Source organism: Squalius cephalus (genome assembly GCF_949319135.1).
Source record: "Squalius cephalus genome assembly, chromosome: 10".
NCBI classification, from domain to species: Eukaryota; Metazoa; Chordata; class Actinopteri; order Cypriniformes; family Leuciscidae; genus Squalius; species Squalius cephalus.
In genome coordinates, this window is record NC_137131.1 from 38,771,223 (window position 1) to 38,787,520 (window position 16,298).

General features: G+C 38.8%; 2 protein-coding genes across 3 annotated transcripts in view; one reads left to right on the top strand and one right to left on the bottom strand.

Annotated features, from left to right (window-relative positions):
- Nucleotides 1-897: 897 nt before the first annotated feature.
- LOC307166215 (uncharacterized protein) lies at nucleotides 898-5,751 on the bottom strand (the record flags this gene model as incomplete). Its single annotated transcript, XM_079884430.1, has 2 exons — nucleotides 5,623-5,751; nucleotides 898-5,504 (listed from the first exon to the last, which is right to left on the bottom strand). The coding sequence occupies exon 2, from the start codon at nucleotides 4,705-4,707 to the stop codon at nucleotides 898-900; it is 3,810 nt and encodes a 1,269-aa protein (XP_079740556.1). The 5' UTR covers nucleotides 4,708-5,504; nucleotides 5,623-5,751.
- A 6,355-nt stretch (nucleotides 5,752-12,106) lies between these two features.
- Nucleotides 12,107-16,298, top strand: part of hs6st3a (heparan sulfate 6-O-sulfotransferase 3a) — a 46,944-nt gene continuing 42,752 nt past the window's right edge. The window contains exons 1-3 of one of the 2 annotated variants that reach the window (XM_079883766.1): nucleotides 12,107-12,155; nucleotides 13,596-13,850; nucleotides 14,003-14,625. In XM_079883766.1, coding sequence (XP_079739892.1) covers nucleotides 14,102-14,625 — 524 coding nt within the window. In that variant the 5' untranslated portion in view covers nucleotides 12,107-12,155; nucleotides 13,596-13,850; nucleotides 14,003-14,101. Of the gene's footprint in view, nucleotides 12,156-13,595; nucleotides 14,626-16,298 lie in introns of both variants that reach the window. The other variant, XM_079883765.1, reaches the window with a different exon arrangement.

Genomic DNA, 16,298 nt, shown 5'->3' on the forward strand with positions numbered 1-16,298 from the left:
ACACAACACGGCCAGATAGAAGTGACGCATCTATTCCAAATTCACGGAGTTTCTGGAACAGCAGGCTCCTGATATTCTCCCCTGTCTTTGACACACCACTCTCAAAGGGAGCCGCGAATAACACCCTGGAAACGAGGTCGAAGTTGTTATTTGTATAATGGATGGTGCCGGATATGAAGGAAGTTTTATGATAATCCTCCGTCCATATATCGGTTGTGATGGCACATCCATATGTATCAATGATAGGCTTAATCTCCGCTGCCACTGACGCCTGCAGTACTTGGGCTCGCCCCTCGACATGTCTGGATACAGTGGTTGGATGAGGTAAAACATCTTTAACATCAAATTTGCCATATTTTGCGGCGACATCAACAAAGTGTTGCGATATATCAACAAAGCCTTTCCCGGCGACGAAGTCATATGGCCTTATGTCTAGACAGCACATTTCCACACATTTCTCTGTAGTTTCTTGTTTAATGTGTGTAGGGAGATGTTGTTTATCCTTGAAAACCAGCTTACTTTGACCGGGGAGAACAGAGCAGGTGTGTCGCCTCAACCCAGACGTGCCGGATTTGTGCCCATTGTAGATTAATATTTTTGCACATTTATCACAATGAACAAAGTCCAGTTCCTTTCCATCTTTATCACAAACAATTGAGAAACTTCTCCAAATGTCAGACTTGCCTTGCTTAGCTTTTGTGCTGTAAATACCTCGTTTGAGGTTCTTTTCTACATCATTTATTGACATCTCCATTATGTCGCTAGGCAACCTCCCTATCCCGCGGTGTTTTTTTTAGCCGCCCATTCCCGCCCGCAGCAAAATTCAAACCGCCCGCTCCCGCGAGATTTGCGTTGGGTCCCGCGGGACCCGGCGGGACTCAATCCCAATGCAGCCCTCTAGAGCACACCTCTTCTTGTTAGCGGATTAGGTTTTACTTGAACTCTGAATTTGAATGAGTCTGATGTGATGCACCACTCTACTCCTAGAGCTCTCTCCATGTGCGGTGAACTCAAGGCCATGTCTAGATCTTTGATTGTGGCACGTTCTTCTTCTGGGATGGTTGCCATCACTTTCTCACTGTTGGAAACAAACTTGTGGAGTCTTAGCTTGCCAGTGGAGCAAAGTTCTCTTGATTCTTTGACGAGCTGAATGGCTTCCTTCTCAGTTTGGACACTTGCAAGACCATCATCAACGTAGAAATTTCTTTGAATGAAGCGTATGGAGTCTTCACTGAACTGACCTCGTCCTTGTCCTGCCAGATGTTTCAGGCTGAAGTTGGCACAGCCAGGAGACGAGGCTGCTCCAAACAAGTGGACCTTCATTCTGTAAATTGATGGTATGGTTTCCAAGTTGCCATTCTCCCACCAAAGGAATCTTAAATAATCTTGATCTTCCCTTTTCACGTGAAACTGGTGGAACATCCTTTCAATGTCACACATGACTGCAATGGAACCTTTTCTGAAGCGACATAGAACACCCACCAATGTATTTGTCAAGTCAGGACCGGTAAGCAGGTAGTCATTGAGAGATGTTTCTTTAAACTTGGCAGAACAGTCAAATACTACACGTATTTTTCCTGGTTTTCGTGGATGATAAACTCCATGATGTGGAATGTACCAGGCCGGACTGTTGTCAATTTCTTCTTCTGGGACCTTTTCCGCTTCACCACGTGAAATGATATCGTCCATGAAGTTTACGTAGTCTTTGTAATACTGTTGATCTTTCTTTAGTCTCCTTTCAAGACAGTGCAGTCGATGTGTTGCGCATGTCTTGTTGTTAGGTAGTTTGGGTCTTTCCTCTTTGAACGGTAATGGCATTTCGTAGTGACCATTGTGTTTCTGTGTGATGTTTTCTCTCAACTTTGCCAGAAACTTGAGATCTTCTTGAGACACCAGATCATCTTCTCCAGCTCTTTCAGAGAAGTCTGACTCAAGGACCTTTATGATGTCTGAGGGAGTGATCTCTTTTACTTTAGTTCGGCTCACATAGTGTACTTCAGTTTTGAGATTGAGAGAAGGCTCCAAACCTGGTGTCACTTGTCTCACTACTATGCGATGACTGATTCCGATGGCATCACCGTAGTCTACAGTGGGATTCCTATGGCCAACAATGCTCCATCCAAGGTCCGTACGCTGTGCATAAGGTTGATGATCTTCGCCAAACACAACTTCCTTTGGAAGTAGAGCTTGTGAGCAGTTATACCCAATAAGCAGACCTACTTCGCAGTCCTGCAGAGGTGCGATCTCTTCTTGGAGGTGCTCTAGATGGGACCATGCTTTCGCAGTTTCGTTTGTAGGTATGTGCGATCTGTTGGCTGGAATAAACTCACGCGTGTAGACTGGTGGCAAGGAGATGTTCTTACCGGAGTAAAAGCCTCTGACTTGTAGGTTATTTACTCTTTGAGAGCTTACTACTGTGGTTCTTGAGGTCATAGTAGAGAGCTTGAGCTTCACTTGTTCTTTGTTTGCTTCCAAGGCTTCAGCTACTTCACTTAGAACGAAGGTTGTGTCGCTTTGAGAATCCAACAGGGCATATACAAGGACTTCTTGTTCTGGTTGAGTTAAGGATGAAAGCCAGACAGGAATTACTGCAGCTGTTTGTGCATTAGCTTCACCAAGTATTACTCTATTGGAAGTAGCGGCTGTGGTTTCTTCATGTTGGTATGATTGAGGTATTTCTCTGTATCTTTCTTGACTTGGATTTTGCTTGGCTTGTGGCGGTCTTTGTTCTTTCTTGTCTCGCTCCTCATGCAGACAGGTAGGATGCCGCTTGTTGCAAATGTCGCAGACACTTCTACTGTTGCAGCTCTTTGACTGGTGACCAGACCTGAGACACCCAAAGCATAGACTTTCAACTCGAATGAATTTGATTCTGTCTGAAACTGCTTTCTGCATGAACTTCCTGCATTTGTGCAAAGTATGCCCAGTTTTCTTACAGAAAGTGCATGTAGTAAAAGTCTGTTCGCTGGAACTTGTGGTCAGTGTCTTTGCTCTGAAGCTTTGATGTTTTTGGACTTTTGGGTTTTCAGCTTCACCTTGTTTTAGTGACTGCAATGATGTGACAGAATTGCAGGCAATTTTGGCCTCCCTTGCCAGAAATTTGACAAATTGGCTAAAGGAGGGAAATTGGTTTATCTCTTCTTCTATTTCGATAACCTTCCGGTTCCATCTTGACGTTAGCCAATCAGGTAACTTGGAGAGAATTTTCCTGTTCTCATTACAGTCATTCAAGATTTCCAATGCCTTGATGTGAACCATGGCAGCCTCACAACTACGGAGAAAATCACTGAACTCCCTGAGCTCAAGGCTGTCCTTAGATCCCATCTTGGGCCACGCTTGGAGCTTGTCCCTGTATGCTTTTGCAATTGTGAATGGGTTTCCGTATCTCTCTTCCAAAATCTCCCATGCAGCAACATAGGCAGACTCAGTTCCAAGAAGAAAATAACCATCGAGGGCTTTCTTAGCTTTTCCACTCACGTATCTTCGAAGGTAGTATATCTTTTCTTTGTCTTGAAGGTTCTTCTGGTCGATCAGTGTTTCAAAGGAGAGTTTCCAATCGTTGTATTGCAATGGATCCCCACTGAAAACGGAAGGTTCAGGAACTGGAATTCTGTTGGCACTTAAAGCGCCTGCAAGCACCTTAATGAGCTCTGATGTACTTTCATTTGAGGTGGTCATAGCTTGTGGGATGGAGGTCATATGTAGAGACTGAGGACTTGAAGGAGCCGGGACTTTGTTATCTGCTACCATCTCATGCTTTAGTATGTCTTTCCGTTCTTCTTCTTTGACTTTCACTTGATCATATACCTGCATTTTCGCTCGTGCTGCATTAAGACCCTTTACTGCCTCTAGATGCTGTATCTTCCTCCGTTTTTCTTCCAGAGTCTTCTGTAGAGCTCCAAACTCTTCTTCCATTTGAGCCTTAATTTTAGATTCTTCTTCCTCTCTCTGTAGTCTTTGTTTCACTTCCTCTGCTTCTCGTTCTAAACGACGCCTTACTGCTGCTGCTTCTTGATCAGCTATCTTCCTTTTAGCTTCTGCTTCTAGGCGCTGTATTTCCAATTGTTCTCTCTCTTGTTCTTGTAACACTTTCAGAACAGCTTGGCTTGCAGCAGCTTCAGCGGCAGCTTCTTGTCGTTTAACAGAAGACCTACTTGAATGCACCGAGTTGCCTTTCGAGAAGGAAGTGACAGAACCCGACTTGTATGTACTTGAGTCGAAGAGAGAGCCTGCTTCAGGCCAATCTTGCTTTTCTCCTTCTGGAATTTTTCCATCCAGTCGACTTGAGGCTCTGGATACAATGAACTTGGAAATCTCTACACACAGATCCACTTTTCGACGCGTGTCTTGCTCTGGAATTGAGAGGTCACGTAGTTCATCATAAACACGCTGAACATCTGCAGAAAGACTTGTGATGCAATCAATGATGTCATTAAGCAGATCATCAGGTAAGGGCTCTGTTGACTGTGATAATGGCTTCTTTGAAGATTTAACTTGGGTTCTCCATTTGTCGTAAATGTAATTGAACCTTTGTAGAAGCGCTTTAATTTTTTCATCTTGCAATTCTCTACCTTTCTCAGTTAGAGTTCTGACTCTTTGACTTCGTCTTGGCTGCTGCGCTTTCTCTTGCTGGACATCAGCAACACCAACTTGATCTTCTTCTATGCTTTCCCTAACCTGGGTTGTAGGCTCACTTGACTCTGACATTGTCTAATCCTTTAAATTGACCCACTTTTCTAAATAAAGGCTGTAATTAAACTGTTATGTTTGCCTTTAACGCTTACTCAAATGTAAATGTCACTTACATATTGTTACTTGTAAGCTTAAATGACTTAAAGGTTTTCAAATTCCAGTTTTCAATGAGAAGGTTCAAATGAGATTAGAAAATGGAAAATGTGCACAAAAAAACCCCCAGCTAAACTCAACTTTGGATATTACCTTTCAAAAATGTGCTGCAGAGTTTATAGACTTAGACACTTAAATATTAAATGGCCAATAACCTTCACCTATTTCCAAACACACTATTTAAACTTGAATATAATTTCCTTTTAACTCTGGCACTGTGTGTCTACAAAATGGCAAGCTTCAATGTATATTTCATGGTCACATAAGTCAAAACATTTACTACACACACTACAAATGCTATATTGACGCAAAAATCCTTTTGGCAAACCTTAACAGAAGCCCTCTTCTTAGATCACTCTTGACTTATTAGTGTTCCAGTTCTTTATGGCTTTGTCTTGAAAACGTTAATCATTCAGATCTGTGCGTCCTCTTACTTCTGTCTGCGTGCGTGCATGTTTTCGGCTTCAGTCCTTTGATGACAGTTCTGCGCGCTACCGACTGATGCTGATCCTTTGAACTTGCGCGCCGTCGATTAATGTCCACTCGCGTTGATGAACAGTCCGAGTTTTCACTGTAATTCCCTCGAAGCACTGGCAGACACAAGTGGTTTTCTTGCAACAGGTTTATTTGAAGCTTATTCTCCATTTCCACCGTGAAAACTAAACACAGTATAACGAGAAAATAAAGACTGCATTAGCTTAATATGAACATACAATGACATGCGCAGCATGTAAAATAACGTTTACCAAAGTAAAATACAGACACAAAACAGCATACCTCGTTGGCTGCATGCTGTACACAAGGGAATAAAGGTTTCCTTAGATCGCTGACATCCACTATAACAACCTTAACACTCTTATCAAAGCATTAAATTGTCCGTGCTTCACTTGCTGTTAGCTTGCCGACTCTCTCACACACGTGCGTCCCATAAAACCTTGCGCGGAAAACTTCAAAATAAAAGCACTTTACTTTTACCAAATAAATCACTAAATAATACTAAATGCGATTTATAATTCTAAATTATGACTTGGTTGAAAACAAATTATACATTATTATAATGTTGCGACAATTACAGGGCACTTTAAAAGACCCTAAAAGTCTAGTCAACAGTTTGAAAAATAAATAAATATATAAAAAAACACAGGTTACAGCTTATTGGATCAGCAGCTCAAATCTTTAGTCAGCACTGCTCTTTGTCAAGCTCACACACAGCTATCAATCATCATATTAGACCTGTCTCTCTCACTCACAGCAAAATGCTTCTACAGGAGACCTTGGTTCAACCAACCATGTTGTTCAAATTGTGCCCAGCATGTATTTATTGTATATATATATATATATATATATATATATATATTTTTTTTTTTTTTTTAAATCTTGTTTCCCCACTTCAGCATAACAATACACCATTGTGCAGAGCCATTCATTGTAGTGATGCTATGTTATTAAAGACCAAAGCATGTGGAGAACGTGGTTATGAAAAATATTTCAAATAAACAATAAAATATAATGCCAATGTTTTTTGCACATAACAAAGAAAGCAAGAGCTTGTGATATAATTCTTCCAAAATGGTTTTGTTTGCGAAGGTTATTAAAGCTGTTTGTTCACTGAAACAACTGTTGAAATATTTTTTAAGTGGGTTTAAAAAGTCAAGACATTTTAAGACAAATAGAGATTTGGAGTTTATAGGAGTTTTATCATTTTACCTGTATATTATTAGTATATATATATATACTATAGTATGCCGTTACAGAAAATTTATAATTTTTGCAAGAAATGTTTCTTGAGCATCAGCATATTCGATTAATTTCTGAAGGATCATGTGACACAGAAGACTGGAGTAATGATGCTGAAAATTCAGCTTGCCATCAAAGGAATACATTACATTTAAAATATATTAAAATAAAGAATATTTATTTTAAATTGAAAAAAATATTTCACACGATTACTGTTTTTATTATATTTTTGATCAAATAGTGAGCATTGGTGAACATAAGATCATAAAAAATCTTGACTCCAAACTTTTGAATGGTATAGTGTATCAGAATCAAGTATTCTAGAGAGCTGTGTGATAAAATACAGTAAATTTTAGTGGCGTTCGATAAGGCATCACTATACTGTTGCTCATACTAAGCTGTGCTAAGGACATGAATGTTGTGAAATTGTGATTCTTGTGGAGGAATATTTTGAGAAGGAATTGGAAGATATTCATGCAGTCCACCTAAGACAGCACTTTAGATCCATTGAATGTTTCGCAGAATCTCAAGCCCGCTCTCTCAGGGCTGTATATCTGCAATGGTGAGAGACGCTGACTCAGTGATCTTTGGTGAACCATTTCTCAACCCGCTTGGCTGACGGCACCATAAAAATCACAGCAGAAGCAGAGAGCATCATGGCGCATTAGCAGAACGGGCAAACGGCCTGCGATGAGACACACTTTAGAGTAAAACCGGCGGCAGCGCTCCATCACTCCTCCTCAGCAACAGTGCATGATCCTTCTCAAGCTGTCAGAGAATGGGAGAGAAGCCCAGAAATTCAAAAAATTACCCACATACCTGTTGCGTTTTTGGATTCTCTCAAAATCTCTGGCACCTCTTAAAGGAACAGTACACTCAAAAATTCAAATTGTGTTATTTAGGGTGTTTACACGGCAACAGTGTCCTAAAAACGGAAACGTTTTTCCTTCGCTTTTTATTGAAAAGTTTCACGTACACACGACAACAATCCCTGTTCACACGGATCCGAGAAAAAAAAGACTAAAAAGACTGTATTATACATGCCAGGACAGTAGTTGGCACTTTGTTGTTATGGTTGTCAAGTACTCACGAATGCCTATAGACTGATGCATTCAATTGATTAAAAGTGACAGTATGGACTTTTACATTGTTACAGAAATGTTTTTTCATTTTTTAAATAAATGCTGTTCTTTTGAACTTTCTATTCATCAAATAATCCTAAAAAATTACAGTTTCCACCAAAATATTAAGCATCATAACTGTTTTCAACATTGATAATAAGAAATGATTCTCGAGCACCAAAACATCAGAATGATTTCTGAAGGATCATGTGACACTTAAGAAAATTCAGCTTTGCCATCACAGGAATAAATAGCATTTCAAAATATATTAAAATACTAAATTTAAATGTAAATAATATTTCACAATATTGCTGTTTTTATTGTCTTTTGGATCAAATAAATGCAGCCTTGGTGAACATAAGTATAAATGAAAAGAGTATGAGTGAGAGTAAATTACAATATAATATTGTTGGATGATTTTTGGCCCTTCAAAAGTTTGTACACCTCTGGTTTAAACCATAAAGAGGAATAGACGAATGATTTAATTTGAACTTTCTGAGAATACACAAACCCCTCTTGACTTATGTAACTTCATACGAGTAATCTAGAGGAGTGCACTCCAAAAAAAAATAAAAAAAATAAAAAAATAAACCGCAAGGTTATGAACCTTAAAAGCACCAAAGGCACTGGAGTGTTAAGTGCTCCACTTTTGCAATAAGTCAGTAAACCCCCTTTGAGCAACCTCTCTTTTTCAATCACTTTCTCTGAGGCCCCCTGGGAAGTCTAATAGTCGGCATTATCAAATCACATAATCAAACAAACAAGGGAAACATCACGATTATGTATACTGGACGCTCTGCTAATGCCCTCTTGCCTCTGTAGTTTCTCTTTCTTTCTGTCTCTGTGCAGGCAGAACAAGAACACTGATTACTTCTCTCAGCTGGGGGAATGCAGGACTAAAGCTCATTGCTGCTGCATTAATCAAAGTTCTGTATGGATTTCTCTCAAAACCGCAGGCCTACACGTTTGCAGGGTGATGCTTTGGGCGAGTGCATATACTGTGAGCATAGGAGGTTTTATATTGGCAGTGTTGATGGTTCTTGCTCTATTATGATCTCGCACATCCTTTCTCACTGTATTATTCGCCAGTAAGAAATTGTAGCCTATGCAAATCTGTGGCTTTTTTAGGTAAAAAAGATAATTGCGACTTTTTATCTCACAATTCTTCATTTTGTGTTCTCGCAGTTGAGTTTACAATACGCAGTTCAGACTTTTTTTCTCAGAATTGTGTGCAATTGTGAGTTATTAAGTCAGAATTGTGTGATATAAACTCGCAATTCTGAGAAAACTTTTTTTTTTTTACCTCAGAACTGGACTTTATGACTTACAAATGAAAGTTTATATCTTTTCTACGCAATTGCGACTTTATATCTCGTAATTCTGACTTTATGACTCACAATTGCGAGTTAATATCACACAATTCTGAGAAAAGAAGTCAGAATTGCGAGATGTAAACTTGCAAATGCGAGAAAAAATATTAGAATTGTGAGATAAAAAGTCACAATTACCTTTTTTATTTTTTCATTTCATTAATATTTTGAATTAGTTTTTGTTGTTATATTTGCCATTTTCATTTTAGTTAAAGTTTTAGTAATTTTGTTGTGTGTTCTTTTAAAAAAATATTTAGGCTATGTAGTTTATATAGACAAGTTATCACGTCTGGTCTTAGACAAGACACAGTTTTCAACTAAAAATGGAAAACTTTTGATGCGTTTGGCCATTCATTTACACGACAACTGCGTTTTAGGGGCCTGAAAATGCAAACTTTTGAAAACGGGTTTTTAAAGTGCAAGTTTTTGAAAACAATACCATTATTGGGATCACAAAAACGAGAATTTGTGGACATGCTGACATCGTGCACATGCGTATTACGTGTTCAGTCTATAGGCGCATACATTTCTTTACAAAGTGACATTGCCAAGCACTGGCCTGGCATCAGAATACAGAGGTTTTAGTCATTTTTGCGGATCTGTGTGAACAGGGATCATTTTAAAAATGTTGTTGTGTGTACGTGAAAAATACAAAGGAAAACCTTTTCCATTTTTAGTGCATCGTTGTCGTATAAAGCCCAAAAGTCCATGAAAACGAAACAGACACCAAACTGAACGTTATACAGTTTTAGTTATTTCAATACAGAAATGAAATGTTGCCTTGAGAAAAGTTGCCTTGGCAACTATAGCTGAAATAAAATAAGATTAGGCTATGTTTTTAGAAATATTTCCTTAAAAACGGTGACTCTTAAGGCAGCTAACCATTAATAGCCACCAAACTGTGTCATGTGTCTTCAAAAAACAGAATAATTTTCCCTATCTTGTTGTCAAGGCTCCTGTGGTGCTTGATGACTAATGTATGTAAATGCACTCAACAGAAAAATAAATTACAGACTCTGTGTTCATGAGATGTCTACCTTTCCAAAGATAGTCGCTTCCTTGAATCTTCAGACAGAGTCATACCCTCTCTAATAATCTTAAACTTGTCAAAGCTGGATGCTTCTCTAATTATCCTGGGAGAAATTATCTGCACTCGTCTCTTACACAAGATGATTATTATTAAAGTGTATTGGAATATAATTTTTTGCATACCCTCCACTTTTTCACAAATTAAATATCGCAAACAGAATCTGTGATCCAATTGTGATCATTCACTCAGCCTTATCAAAGGTTGCATTTTAGCTTTTGTTATGAAGGGGAGTGGGGATGATTTTGAGGTGGAGTTATTATAAAGTTATTATTGATGCTATTATGTTAAGTCTGTCGGGAGAAAAACAACCCTATATTCTTCCATTTAAATGGTTTGAGGAACAAGAATGTTTTTCCACCCCCACAGACTCTACACAACGAGAAACCTGAAGATACACACAGACAGCCAATTATAGCAAGTTCAACCAAAGCCTAATGATTGTTGTATTGTCTTATTATCTCTGACAGTTAGGCTAGATCTTTCAAATAATTATCTACAATACTCAGTTCAATTATAGATCGTCTTGATAAGTACAATATATTGATTTAATGGCATAAGAAAGAATCTTCCTCTATTATTTTGAGCTGTCCGTGGTGCTGAAATGCTCCCAGGTTGGCAACCAGAAAAAAAAATCTAAATTTTGTACATTTGCTTTTTGTTGTTGTTGTTGTTAATCATTTTCGAAAAGAAATATGTTGTGAATGTAAAGATGATTGCGTCATTAGGCAAATCAAGGCCAAAAATCATAAAATGACAGTCTTTTTAGTTTTCAAACAGTGCATATTGTCCTTTTAATGTTAATTAGCTTTCCAATATTTAAAGCTTGGAGATGTCCATTAACAGCCAACTATCATTCCCTCCAGAATAATGATGTACTCTATTCAAAATACAATCATTTAATATATTATTACGATGACAGTGGATTTAAAGTGCCCCATTATGTTATTTTAAAGGTTCCTAATTTTGTTTTGAAGGACTGTATTTCTTAAGAGTCTGAAAATGGTTTAATCAAGGGTCCTGTTGCTCTGAACCCCTCCTTTCCGAGAGCCTAATCTGCTCTGATTGGTCGGATGGCCCAATCTGTTGTGATTGGTCTTTTAGTGCGTGTTGGAAAAGAAACGCCCATTACCATATCTGAATTTTAGCTCTGGAGGCTTCCTCAGCACTTGATACACAGTGATACGAACAGTAACAATGGTGACGGTTATACCGTATCAATTCAAGCCCGAGTCCTCATCCTTTGGAAGTGCATGCAAAGTGGATTTGCTTTCGCAGCGCAGAAAACAGCATCTTCTCGACATGTCGACAACACGAACCAAACTCTCCAAGCCTAAGCTGAAACTACAGTGTTTGAGGGTCGAAGTAGATGTCGTTCGCAACTTCGCAGGCAGCTAATGAAGTGGCATTATGCAAATTTGTTACATTGTTAAGTAGGTATGTAACAGGAAGTGAGACTGGAATTACTGACGACTCGTTTCGGCAGTTCAGAATCGATTCTGTCTTTTAGGAGACAATAACTTTATTTGTTGTGCACTTGATCATTGATCATTGAAACTTTGCAGACCATTTACATTCACAAACATAGCTATAATACACTGCATGAAAGGTAATATTCACATAATAGAGGCACTTTAAATGAAGCAGGTGAGGTATCATATCTTGCATTATTGATATCAAGTATTATGAGCTTCTAAGTTGTTATTTGCACATATCTTGGTTACTATACTTTGACATCCAATGCTTATGGATTGCAGTTGGTCACTTTTATGCCTGAATTTTGTTTGTAATACTGTTTTGTTTTGTTTTTTACTTTGTTTATTAGCTTTTCGCCTTTATTTGGTAGATCAGTGGAGAAGCAAACAGGGAGAACAGAAGTGGGACATGACCCAGACCGAGCGCGACCACAGGCTCCACAAGCTCCAACAGTGCTTCATATGTCAGGAGCAATGCATTACCTTCTGCACCACAGCTCAAACTATGAGCTTATTTAGAGTAAGGGACACCAAGGGAGTATTGTAACAGGTTTAGTAGTATTTTCTTGCACTTTCAATTAGGATCCAAATGCCACAAAACCTGACATTACACTTTAATTAAAAGCTTAGAGTGTCTCGTAGTCAAAAGCAAAAATGAAGAAATGCCGAGCACTGAAAGCCCTATTCTGGCAAAACCCTGGATTTTTTTTCAGGCAATACTGGTAAAGTAGGACACAAAGCAGGAAACTTTTTTTTTAAGGCTTGTACTTAAATATAGTTTGAGTGTTTATTGCCAATATATGCTTGCATAAATGTTGAAATATTCACTTGTCAAATCAACTTAAAGGGGTGGTATAATGCCCTTTCACAAGATGTAAAATAAGTCTTTGATGTCCCCAGAGTGTGCATGTGAAGTTTTAGCTCAAAATACCCCACAGATATTTTTTATACAGCATGTTGAAATTGTCACTTTTTGAGGGTGAGCCAAAACGCACCGTTTTTGTGTCTGTCCCTTTAAATGCAAATGAGCTGCTGCTCCCAGCACAGAGGGCGGAGCTACAACAGCTTGTGTCCTGAAAATTTCAAAAACTTTTAGCCTTTTATGTTCAAACTAGAGACAGACAAAGATGGAGAGACTCAAGAAGTGACAACATGTAGACAACATTTCTGAATGGTTTCTGAAATGTGTGAAGCTGATCTTCTAGTCATTGATTAGCATATTCTGTCATGATAATCCAAAAATCGCGTTCCCTCAAACAGCAACATTATACACTAACTAACGTAAGAAACGTGAAATCATAATCAACCACCCCTTTAAATGAAAAAATAAGTAGGCTACCCTTAAAATATTCATTATTATGAAACATTTCCTATAGCCCCCTTCACATCTCCCTTCTCTGATTTAAAAACATCTTGCTCATTGTCTTAATCATCCTTTCTTTTATAACATTAAATGATCTTTTACATTAAGGTTTTACCTCAGATCTTTGTCATTTACCTTACCAGTGCCTTCCCCGCCAGTGGTTGTGAATTGAGCACAGCCACATCCCCTGTGACATTATCAACATAGGAAAGCAACTTATTTGCTTCCAAAAGCTCTATTTAGTAATTACTTTGACCATTTAAGGAAACTCATATGGATATAATGGGAATGGAGCCTAACTCTCCCACTTTACTAGGGCTGTCAATTTTGATTTATCGTGATTAATCACATCTAACATAAAAGTTTGTTTATATAATATATCTATATGTGTAGCCTATATTCACATATATTATATAAACTTTTTTTTGTTAGATTTTTCGCGATTAATCGAATTGACAGCACTACACTTTACCCACCTATTTCTACATTTGCCCAATTTTAGTTGCTTTTGAATGAAAGATCAGTCAGATAGACCCAATATGAGGCTCTCATCCAATGAACCCACTGACTCTCTCTCTCTCTCTCTCTATGAGCAAGTTGCAACAGGAACTCAACTTCTTAAAGCTCATCTCAGAGGAACCCGCATCACAAAGCAGTGCAATAATTCAGCGCTGACCACAGAGCGACGGAACGGATATCTGGATGTGTTTTGCGATGAGTCCGGATCTAATCTGCCCGGCCAAGCCTTACGTTATGATCTATGGGACGAGGACGGACACAATTGACGTCAAACATTAAGAAAATCGGCACTGCAAATGGGTTTTCAAAGTCCTGCACTATTTGTTATATCAGGTAGTTTATGAAGCTGTAATTTCCCAGTTTAGTACAATGAGGAAACGCAAGGCTTGTATTTCCTTTATGTCTTCAATTTTTACGGTCCAACTGACCTTTATGTAACTATGATCTAACTAAAGGCGCTGTGTTCTTGTTCTGTGCCGGATCAGACTTTGCCTGCGAGCATCACCCGTTTAAAGCACCTGAAGGACTCATTCAGCGGCTACAGCATCACCAATGGCGTGATCCTCCAGTTCATAGTCACTGCAATGGATGATAAATCCAACAAACTCCTTTTAGTTCCTGTTTTGACCGTTTTATTTGTCATGATCGGCTATCAGTACATCTGTCCAGCGGGGAGCACGTCCTGTCGGTTTGGGAATGGAGAGAGTTTTCCCTTCTCCAAATATCCCAGAGAGCCTCCGGATACGGACGAGGACGGTTCGTTTAGATTCCAGTCCAAATTCAACTTCACGCGCGAAGACCTCGAACGCCACGTGGATTTCGACATCAAGGGAAACGACGTGATCGTGTTCCTCCACATCCAAAAGACCGGAGGAACGACGTTCGGGAGACACCTGGTGCGGAACATCCACCTGGAACGCCCGTGCGACTGCCGCTCCGGCCAGAAGAAATGCACTTGCCACCGTCCCGGGAAAGCGGAGTCGTGGCTCTTCTCGCGCTTCTCCACGGGCTGGAGTTGCGGTTTGCACGCGGACTGGACCGAGCTCACGACCTGTGTTCCTGCTGTGATGAATAAAAAGCAAAAGAAAGATGCGCCATTGAACAGGCGGTAAGTAGCTCACAATAAAAGAGAACAAACGAAATAAAAGTTCATTTGGTGACACTTTAAAATAACTTTCAGCACCAGTAAAACATCAGAAGTTCAGGAGCTGTGTGTAACACTTGCTTTAACTCTAGTACCTTTATACATTCAAACTTTTATAAAACACATATCGGCCACCATATCGGTATTGACTGATCTATGTTCATTTTTAATGTTATTGTTATGGGCCTGATAAGACAATTTGGCCGATACAGCTGAGACACTTCAGATGTGCACTGTTCGCCATGATGTTTTTGAATAGCTTGAAATATGATTGGAATCACTTCAGAAAGGAAAATACAGTTGAGCAAGTAAAAAATTAAATAATTAAATATTATGGCAGAGCAAGTCAGTCATATAGGCTACAATTTGGATTTAGATTTGTCAGCCAATATATTGGTTATCGACTTTCAAATATAAACAATTATCGGTTATCAGCCAAAATGTTCATATCGGTGCAACTTTTGTCTGCTACAAATTGAAATATTATTATAATAAGGACAAACAACGCTAGTGTTACAACTTACCCCACTACTGGAGTGAGTTGTAACACCAATGTAAAACAAAGATTTTTAACATTTTGTTCATGGATTTATTGGGGTAATCAAAATTTAGCCTACCAGAATTCTATGGTCACTTCAATCAAGAGGGTTAATGTAATATAGTGATTTTACCCCTTTAACTCATTTCTAACTGGTTAAACTGATGGTGTTACAATTCGCCCTCATGTTACAAAACTCAAATATGAATATAGGGCCGTAGTTGAATAACATTTGCAGCTGATTTGAAAAAACTATGCATATGTAAAATTGTAAGTTGTTATAAAGTAGTGTTATATCTGCATAGTGTGGAAGCTAAGTGTTGGTGACAGAGAATATATCTTATTTTTTTTGTCAGTGCTTTGCAATATTTTTGCTAGTGTCATGAGTTTGGATTCTTCACAGTCTAAAAATGATCCACATCTGTGAATATCAGCTCCCTGCAGTGCATGGGCCATTCTGAGTCGTACAGTTTTGAATATGTGTGCGACTGAGTGCGAGACAGCTGTAAATATGTTGCACAACTGCTTATGTCAAACTAAACTAAAAGGGAATGAAATGTCTAATGTATGTTTTGTACATTAATAAGGATTAAAGGGACATTCACCCCAAAATGAAAACTCTGTTACCATGTACTTAGAGAACAGTGAAATTCAGTGTGGTCCAATGTAATTTGGAAAATTTCTTCTTTTGTTTTCCACAGGCAAGAATGCCAAATTATGAATTTGGGTGAACTGTTCCTTTTAAGACTTGTTCATTGATCACAGTGAGACAGATTCGTCTTGATGGGCAGGGCCGCTAAACATTTAGGTTGCCTGACCTATTACATGCTAATAAATCCAGTGGGCTGTGGGATACACACCTATTTTTATGTGTTTTGCAGCCACATGAATATTCCTTCTCATTACCCCACTCGTCTCAGTTGGCCTTGCAGAGCTTCCTCAAGCATGTTTATGATCGTCTTCTAAAGGGTCTCTTTACCACAGAACATAAATCGATACTCTCAGCATAGCAAGTCAAAGGTGTTGATCGACTGCACAGGGCTTGTACACTCTTTCTCTCTCTTTAATTATAATGTTATTATGGGCAAGAACAGCCAAA